This window comes from Cynoglossus semilaevis, chromosome Z (genome assembly GCF_000523025.1).
Source record: "Cynoglossus semilaevis isolate Cse_v1.0 chromosome Z, Cse_v1.0, whole genome shotgun sequence".
Classification (NCBI taxonomy): Eukaryota; Metazoa; Chordata; class Actinopteri; order Pleuronectiformes; family Cynoglossidae; genus Cynoglossus; species Cynoglossus semilaevis.
The window spans coordinates 10,881,801-10,891,430 of NC_024328.1; the positions used below are offsets into that span (position 1 = coordinate 10,881,801).

Consider the following 9,630-nt stretch of genomic DNA (forward strand, 5'->3'; position numbering starts at 1 on the left):
CTACTACCCTAGTAGAAGTGTGTATGGTTGAGCCAATGAGGAAAAAGGCTAAGAAATGTGAATACATACTTTTTTTTTTCATATGGTACAGTAACATACGTCTGGTTTGTGCTGACACCAGCACTCCAGATCAAACACCACCAGAAATACTGATATCCAAGAAAATGCAAATCACAATACTACAACCTTGTTTCCAATTATCCTCAAGAATCCTCTTTAAAAAAATTTGGGGGAGGATAAGTCTGTCCTTCTGTGTGTTTACTCTGAAGCCACAGTATCTAAATTTGTTTTTCTGTGTCTCAAAAGATGCAAATATTGAATATTTTCCAAAAAATATATGTACTTTTCCAGCATCTAATTTGAAAATATCTACTCGTCTATTGTGTACCATTTTTATCAGAACCATTTGGCTGTAAATGGTTTGAAGAATTGTGCCCAGAGCAACATGACTGCCCCCTCACTCCTTTTTTGTGAACACATAAAAGTTTTCTACAAAAAAAAACCAAAGAAAATCTGTACCTGCAAAGAAAAACAAAAAGAGCTTTCAAGAGTACTTCTATGGAGGACTGGGTTTGCGCGCGTGCGTGTGTGTGTGTGAGAGAGAGAGAGAGAGAGCGTAAATGCTGTCTTCTGAAACCATGGCAACAACTGACTCTCCTCATTGACTGCTTCAAGTTCGTCCAACACATCAGGAACAAAGGCTGTGTTCACATGTCGAGAGAAGTACACACCCCTCGGCTTGTATAACCCTGTCATTAAGCACACACACACACACACACACACACACACACACACACACACACACACACACACTCACACTCTGAATCATCAGCTCAAACATTTTCAGCAGACTTTAAATGTGAGAGAGGGCTGTCATAGCACTGCTGTTCTTTCTTCCTGCACTGTCAGTGCTGTGACAGTGCATGAACAGAGGTGTCACTTCGACCGACAGGCAGTTGCTGTCTTAGAACAAGTGAAAGTGACGCACATTGTTGGAAGTTGCTGATGAAGATCCCTCCTCAGATAAAGGGGTCTTACAGTTGTCACATTGTCTTGTTTTTACAATGCCACACCCACCACGTCTTCTGCCAAAGCTCACTTTTGTTTTTACGATGTTGTCTGTTGATCACTGACGCAACGTGCACTCTGTGATTAAATGTTATACTACAGCTTGTACCTGTTCCTTAACAGGACCATAAGTTCAACTGGGATGATGGGACCAATAGGGAGCACAGACCAGAGCTGAGGCCATCCTCCTCTGACAGGAGCAGCCCGGCCCAGAACTATAAGAACCAGGGCCGGTTCGCTACCATAAAGTCGGCCTCTCTGGTAAGTGCCTTCCAAACCCTATTTTGCTTTTTTAAAAATCTCGGTCTTGTTTTGTGTGACTTGATTGGTTAAAACTAGGGATGTCCAGTATAATCGGCCGACCGATATTATCAGCCAGATATTAGCATAATTTCATAATATCTGTACGAATCGTTATCGGTTTTACCTCCAATATTGAAAACCCGATAATGCAATGCCTGGGAGTTCGCCAAATTTGCTTCTCGCTTGTGATAGTCCTAGAGGTTTACCGCAGTTTTGAGGGTAATCAGTTGGATATATCCATATCGGTTGATATTGGAATCGGGAATTATGTAAATGTTTGGTCAATATCGGCATATCGGATATTAGCAAAAAGAAAATATCGGACATTCCTAGTTAAAATGCATCTACATCTCATGATCAGTTGGTTGTTTTGTAAACGATGGTAGAGTTGTCTTGTTGACATTTGCTCACGCAAATACCAGTATGAGTTTTTGGCCGAATGCTTCAGTAAAAACATCCGTACACACGTCTAGAGGTGCAGCAGTGTTGTGTGTTTTCCTACTGTAGCTCATTGTCCTCGTGTATAATTTATTTAAGTAGGTCAACAGTGTCAACAGTTTGGAGGTAGGATAACATCAAAGACGGACTTATAATGCTGACCTGAAGATGAGTCTTAGCTCTGAATAAGCTAAAGTCTCTTCTCAGCTAAACCACACAGTGGTCAGATGAGGGGTTTACAACTGACAAGTGACTATTCTGTTCTGACTTGTTTAACCACAAATTGCGTTCATTGTTTATCAGAACATGGAAGTAGTTGTTCTGATAAACTACTCAAATTAATCAACCATTTGATTACTGGAAAGCAGGAGACGGTGTTTCCAAACGAAATGTTCTATTGGTGTAAAAGCTCTGCTCACTTTCTGCCAACTTTGATGAAAATTTTATTTTTTAACTTTTGTTTATTATTATTTTTCATTTAATTTATTTTATCTTTAATTTATTTATTCATACGTTATTTAATATGATGACGGTTTCAGTTCGCAGACATTGTTTGATACAAAAATGTAAATCTCACTATAAGAATTACCCAGTCATATTCAGTGCTGAGTTTGAGTTCACAAATACTCAAACTCATACTGTTTACAGTGCCCTTGTTTACATTTTAGATTGTCTACTGGTTTGGTCCATTTAGTATTCAAGCCCTTGTTTATTCATTAATCCAAATCCTTGAAAATATCCTGTTATTTCTACATCCTTGTCCATCTTTTGTTCTTTTCCTCTCTCAGGTTTTCCCCTCCAGTCCTCTTTTCTGCTGCTCTTACATTTTATTTAATTGCTGAATTCTTTTTTTACTCCACTCACCTTGCTGCTTTTCCTTCTCTCCTCATTGCTGCACTTTGCGTCACCCCACTGTTCTCACACCATTCCCTCATTCTTAGCTCTGTCTTGATAAGCACTTAATAATATTTAGATTGTTCTAATATTTTTTAGAATAAATTTTCTCTTTCTTCTCCTCTCTCCATCTCGCTCTCTCCTTTGCTCTTTCTCCATTCCTGTCTGTTGTCATGGAAACCACCTGGTAACTAGTAAGTTGTTATGGTGTGTGTGTGTGTTTAAGCACGCATGTGTGTATTTACCCATGGTTATGGGTTAATTATGAGCCTGTTGTCTTAAAAACAGACATGGAGCCATGTATGCGTCAGGGGGTGTCCATCAGGAAGTCTTGCGTAATACTCACAAATAATCAGAGTATTTGGGTAAATCAAACATAACATTGGAGGGCACTAATGATAATCACGTCTGGCTTAGCATTTCTCTTTTACATTTTGTAAAAAAAATGAACAAACAAAAACAAATTTGTCCACCATGCCTTTGGTTTATTGTCCTGTCGGCACCACAGTGTCTTCTTTCTACCCATAAGTCTTTGCAGAAGACCATCACCTGCACTATTTGATGCATGTTCAGTGGAAAAAAGGTAGGGTTTAAGTATGACCTCTGGTCACTGAGGTCAATAGTTCAATATAAATTCATCATTAGTCATTAGTTAATAAAAAAATAATAATAATTACATTCAATACATTTTTTACAAAGTATTTTTTAAGTACAAAACTGAAAACAATATTTTAATTCATAAACTAAGTTTTAATTTTTTTTAAAATTAATTTTCTCAAGGGCAAAATAAAATCATTATTGACACCCTGAAGTTGAGACCACTGGTTTATGATAAGATCAGTCCCTCTTATTAGTCGCAGGGAAAAGTAGTTGAAGTTTCGTGGAGATTCCCTTTAGGTACAAAACGATAAGGTAAATATAATAATAATTAGTTAAAATAAAAAAACAACACTCGTTTCCATGTAAAGATTTAACTCATTTTGTCATTGTTAGAAAAACTGGAGGGTCGATTCCAGTGATTGGTTTCTTTGTCTTGGACTGAGGCAGTGTCTTGTTAACCACTGCATCCTCCCTGGCGCGATGGTGTGAGTCCTACCTGCTGGAAAGATGACATCATCTTTTATTTCTTTCCTTTTTTTTCTTTTTCTTTTCTTTTCTACCAAGTACAGACATCCTCAGATCGGCCTCGACTCACAGAGACATGAATCAGCAGGTAGACAGAGAGATGAGGAGAAAGGAAGATAGATATGTCCAGATGGTGGACAGAAACAGAGGAACGAGAGGAGCCAGGGATGAAAATATAGATTTATTTGTGAGATTCAACATGTGTTGGTACAAACACGCTTCCACGGCATGAAGGACAAAGGAGAAAATCTTGGAAAGTTCAGATTCAAAGACACTGAAGGGTGAATTAAATGCGCGTTTGTGTGAGTAGGAGGAGGTGAAGACACAGTGGAGGAACCCAGATGGCTGAGAGAATGACTGATACACTGATATGAGACAAAAAATAAATGGGCAAAGAAAAAGTGGAACATTAAGGAAACTTGAAGAAAGATCAAACACGTACAGCACAGTTGAACTACAGTTTGTCATCCATTGTCCTGGTGGTTTACCATACCTGTCAGAATGGCATACGCTGCCAACTTGACTCTACAAGTACCGCCAGAATGTACCAGTATACCAGCAGTCATTACAATATTTCCACAACACTCTTGCCATATTAAAGGTAAAAGCAAAGAAACTGAAAGTCTAGAACAGGTGTGGGCAAATATTTTAACTCGCGACCCACAATTGTCCTAAAATTTAACAGGAGGGCTGGGTCAGGAGCAGATAGATAGAGCGGTCGTGTGATCTAAGATAAATGACATGTAAAAGTCATGCATATAGGCTAAATTGCTAAAATGCTTTTGTCATTTTCTACGCCATTTATTCTGGGAACATGGTTAGTGCAGGGAACGGGCAGGGTTATAATGATAATATAAATAAATTATATAATCTGAAAAAGTTTGGCAGGCCAGATTAAAAAAATGATTGGGCAACATCCGGTCTAGAACAAAGCATGTTATGACATTGGACGTAGACATCAGGGAACAATATTCATTTACATAAAAGTGGCACAATGTGTCCCCTTTAAAAGGTCATAGACAGTGATGGTGGTTACAATACAGTAGGTGAGATAAGGGTGAGGGCGATGGGTGAGAGAGCTATTTCCTCTCAACTTCTACTTGACACCACTTCTCACTTCAAGTAACAGTTTGAGAAAAGTTGAGAGTTGGGAAGTGAACTTTCAAACTTACATAAGATACAGTCGAACCTCAAGATACGGGCATAATCCGCTCCAGGACCGAGCTCGTAACTCGAGGTGCTCGTATCTCCAATCATTTGGTCGTTATGCGTTTCTTCTTCTCACCACCATCCTTACCAGTCATTTTCTTAGGACTCATCACTATTATGAAGAATAATGCACAAAATAGAGAGAAAATCACGTGGATAACGCAAACACAATACGGAAGACTCGCGGGAGATGCGTACGAAGGTCGACGAACAGGTAAAGTGAAGGAGTGAGGCGGCATGGGCTGCTCCAAGCGCTCGGCCACCTTGTGTCAGCATCTGTAAGTGTCCTCATATCTCAAATCTGTCCTAATATTAAAATTTACTCAGTGGCTTACTCGTATCTCGAAATACTTGTATGTCGAGACGCTCGTATCTCGAGGTTCCAGTGTACATACGGTATTTGTTTTGTAGTTGTTTACTATGGTTTAAGCACAACTGAGGCAAAATTCAGTTCTTCTAGCTTACACCTGACTGAGCCAATTATAACTTTTCTACATATAATGACACTAGTCAAGTTGAATGAAAATGAAGAGAAAAAAAATCCTCCTTTTTTCTGTCCGGTTGCATAGAACACTGTCAATGTGCAGCACAGTCTACGGCAGCCAGAACACTAACCAGCTGTGTAAAATTGGATTCAAGTCTAGTTAAAAATAATCCAAAAATGTTGTCTCGTAAAAAAAGATTTTTATGTCAGGATCGTTGGAAAAAATGTGTATTCCTGTTTCCCAAGCCTCAGAGATGACAGCAGCCCTTGTTGTTTTTCCTTTAACAGCACAAAGGAACAGAGGAAAAAAGACAAAGTTAATATTATAGTGACTGAGCACCAACACACTCTGTGTTTCTGTTGTTAGAATGACAGATTCTGTTTGGTTTTAGTTTTAACATTCATCGCGTATAAATAAACAAAGTCCATTCAAAATGCTTAGGATTTTTTTTAATTGCACCGACTAAAAAGCGCAAGATCGGTTAAAGACCAAAGTTCAGCTTCACCTTTTCCCTCCGTTCCCTTGAATATGATCACAGAGCCTGAGTCTGGTGTGAAAGGGTTCGTCACATGATGTGACTTGGCTCTTTGTGGCAGCACACAGGGCGGCGGCGAAACAAGTGACAAGGATTGGGGGGCTTTTCTATTACAGTAGGGTTATTGATTCAGCACAGATTAAAAAGAAGGAGCGCGGCCCCCATTCCGGTTTTGTTTCTCCAAGCGCCAGGGGTTTTTTTTCCACTCCTCATCTACTCACTCGGACTTTACCTCCCATTATTCCCATTTATTTAACTTTCTCCCAGTCACTCTCCATCTGCTGTTTCTCCCCCTACGATCTCTCCCTCCTCCCCCTTATCTCTCTCGCCGTTTCCCTCGCTCCCTCCTCCCCCTCGACTTCTCACTCCTTCTCAATGAGGTATTCATGTGACCCACCTGCTGCATGGTGCTTCGCATTAGCCCGACTGAAGGGCGGCTCTGTGCTCTTGTTGGTCTGCGCAGTTCACGGGCCTTATTCATAGTTCACACGCAGAGAAGGTGGGAGGTGACGTGGTGGGTGAGGTGGGGGTAGGACTTGTCCTTCTTGTCCAGTAGTCTCAGGCTGGTACCGGAGCTCAGACAGGGTTCTGTCAGACGTAGGATGCTGTACAAGGTTCCTGGATGCTGGTGCACTTGGCAAAAGTAGCCATCATGCTTGGCTTGAGGAGTTCAGGCGGCAGCTACAGGAGGAGCGAGTACTACTTAGATATGGAGAACCCTTTCTTTGCACAGGTTCGTGTCTGACGTCTGTTCAGTAGGAGTTAGCAAATATATATATATATATGTGTGTGTGTGTGTAAATATAAATAATATTTGCCATCAACCTAATTGCTGCTATGATTAAAATTAGTTGTTTGTCGACCTGACCTGAATACAGCTCCACAGGTGATGGTTGTTGACGATAATGTCCGATGGTCGGAATAATGAAGTCCTGACGTCTTTTTAAATGTATTGTTCATTTTTTAAACTAAGGTTTAAATGTTTTTGCAAAGTAAAGTAAAGGGTAAAAAAGTGTATTTTTTTTTCCAAATTTTTTTCAAAACGTTAAAACAAAAGAAATTGATGAAGTAACTGACCTGTAATGACCCGTTTTAAGGGATTATTTTCTACTCGCCGTTATATGCAATTTTCAGTCTTCAGTATTTGTCTTGAATTCCATATTAATTTTTTTTTATTTTTATAATTAAATAATCTAATTCGACTACTTTTGTGTTTCCGATAAAAGGTGACCAAGCAGATCCACGAGCATGAACAGGAGAGTGAGCTGCGGGAGCAGATGTCCGGCTACAAACGGATGCGGCGGCAGCACCAGAAGCAGCTGATCGCTCTGGAAAACAAGCTGAAAGCCGAGATGGACGAGCACCGGCTCAAGCTCCAGAAAGAGGTGGAGACGCAGGCCAACAATGCCTACATCGAGCTGGAGAAGCTGGCGAAGCGCCAAATTGTGCAAAGCGAAAAGGAGGTGGGGATTTTTTCTTTTCTTGCCTTTTTTTATTTTTTCTCGTTTTGTGAGGGCGGCTCAGTTCCAGGACAGGAGAGAAAATTGTGACTGGTTGCATAATAAGAACCCAAAGCTAAACAAAGGTAAGGGATGATTACAGTGGTCGACGTGAATCAGTAAAGTTTACGTAAAGTACGATCCAAAGTACAATATAAACTTACAGAAAGTGAAGTGAGGTGAGTGAAGTCAGACCTAATCCACTGCTGCCGCCCATTCCAAACAAAGATAAAGCCCACAGCCAGAAGTGGGTCAGAGAATGTTGTGATCTGAAAAACAAACTGCATATCTCTGCTGATTAGTGTGTAGCATGCTGCAGCAGGCAGGGAGATACTACAGTACAGCACATATAAACCTGAAGTGTATATACACTGACACATGGTCTATGTGACCAACTGTCAACCAACTGTCATTCAGTCTGTAAACAGGATCAAGCTAAAATTTCATATTTTACTGGAGTTTTTTTTCAAACTCAAAAAGTTAATGTTTACAATAATAACTGTACCTTATCTCATATTTTAGAAATTTGATTGACAATTATATACCAGAAAAATGTTTTTTTTTGTTTTGTTTTTAACAACACTGTGAGAGCAGCTGCTGAGTAGTGATGTGTCGTTCACGAGTGATTCATTCAAAATGAACGAATATTTCATGATAAACAATTTTAACACATACTAATAAAAATATATCAGTATTTTTAAAAGAATTGATTTGTAAGAAAAAGAAACATCCTGCAAAGGTTTTACTTAATGAAAAAAAAAATTAATATTGCAATTACATTTAAGAATGTATATATGCATATATGTGAATACAAATATATATGTGCATGCATATATATGTAGGAATGAAATAACATATATACATATTTGTGTATGTACATTTACATGTATATATGCATATATTTGTGTATACAAATATATATATATAAAAATATGTATTTATAAGTAGGAATGAAATCACATATATACATATTTGTGTGTGCATATATATGCATACAGTGTATGTCATTACATTTCTACCAGTCGTTTCCAGTACAGTTTATTTTGATGATCAGTGAATCATTCAGGTCAGCCTACAGCCAAGGTGCTGAGATTCCTGTTGCAGCAACCGGTTCCTCTCACCTTCTGTGTCTCCCCCTCAGATGAAGACGACCCTGGCAGATGAGAAGAAGTTCCAGCAGCAGATTGCGACGCAGCAGAAGAAGGAGCTGACCACTTTCCTGGATGATCAGAAGAAGCAATACAAACTCTGCAAGGAGAAAATAAAGGAGGTGTGTCACAGTGTGTTGATTTGTTCTCCTCTAACCCCCGTGAGAAAAGTTAATGAACATGTTTATAGTAAATACCACAGCAACGGAGCTGTGGGCAGTACCTACTGCAGGAAACCCCACATACTGCAAGTAACACCACCTACTGCAGGTACTGCCCAGTGAGGCCGGGGTCAGGATTTGACCTGATGACACTATGATCACATTTAGCTAAATTATGTCTCTCTCTCTCCTTCTCTTCCTTACCCCCCTCTCTCACTCTCTGTGTCTCTCTCCCTCAGTTCCTCTCTCTCTCTCCCTCTCTCTCACTACCTCTGTCTCCCGCCCTCTCTCTCTCTCTCACTCTCTGTCTCCCTCTCTCTCTCCCTCTCTCTCACTCTCTCTCACTCCCTCTGTCTCCCACACTCTCTCTCTCTCACTCTCTGTCTCCCTCCCTCAGTTCCTCTCTCTCTCCCTCCCCCTCTTTTTCACCCTCTCTCTCGCCCCTCTCTCTCCTGCGTGTTAACTGTACAGTCGACCATCCCCACGCCCTCCATAATGGTCTTTGGAGTTTGCATTGAGCCACAAAGCTACTTGCTTTGTACCCACACGTGTACTTTTATAGACCCAAGCTAGTCACCCACCGTACACACACACACACACACACACACACACACCTATGTTCCTTCTCATCTTGGCTCTTGAATTTAGTAGAGATGATGTTGAAAAAACGATGCCCATGTGTTTTCAGTTTTATAATGATAAGTGACCAAAATGAGGCCAGAACAGCTTTGTATCTCTGGCACAGTGAGATATTTCCCACCGGGA

General features: G+C 40.1%; 1 protein-coding gene across 9 annotated transcripts in view; it reads left to right on the top strand.

Moving 5' to 3' along the window:
* The window catches only part of taok3a (TAO kinase 3a), a 55,865-nt gene that overhangs the window by 35,572 nt on the left and 10,663 nt on the right, over positions 1-9,630 (top strand). For 8 of the 9 annotated variants that reach the window (XM_025053066.1, XM_025053064.1, XM_008336260.3 and 5 more), the window contains 3 exons: positions 1,192-1,329; positions 7,284-7,520; positions 8,698-8,826. In XM_025053066.1, coding sequence (XP_024908834.1) covers positions 1,192-1,329; positions 7,284-7,520; positions 8,698-8,826 — 504 coding nt within the window. Of the gene's footprint in view, positions 1-1,191; positions 1,330-6,621; positions 6,791-7,283; positions 7,521-8,697; positions 8,827-9,630 lie in introns of those variants that run through there. The other variant, XM_025053067.1, reaches the window with a different exon arrangement.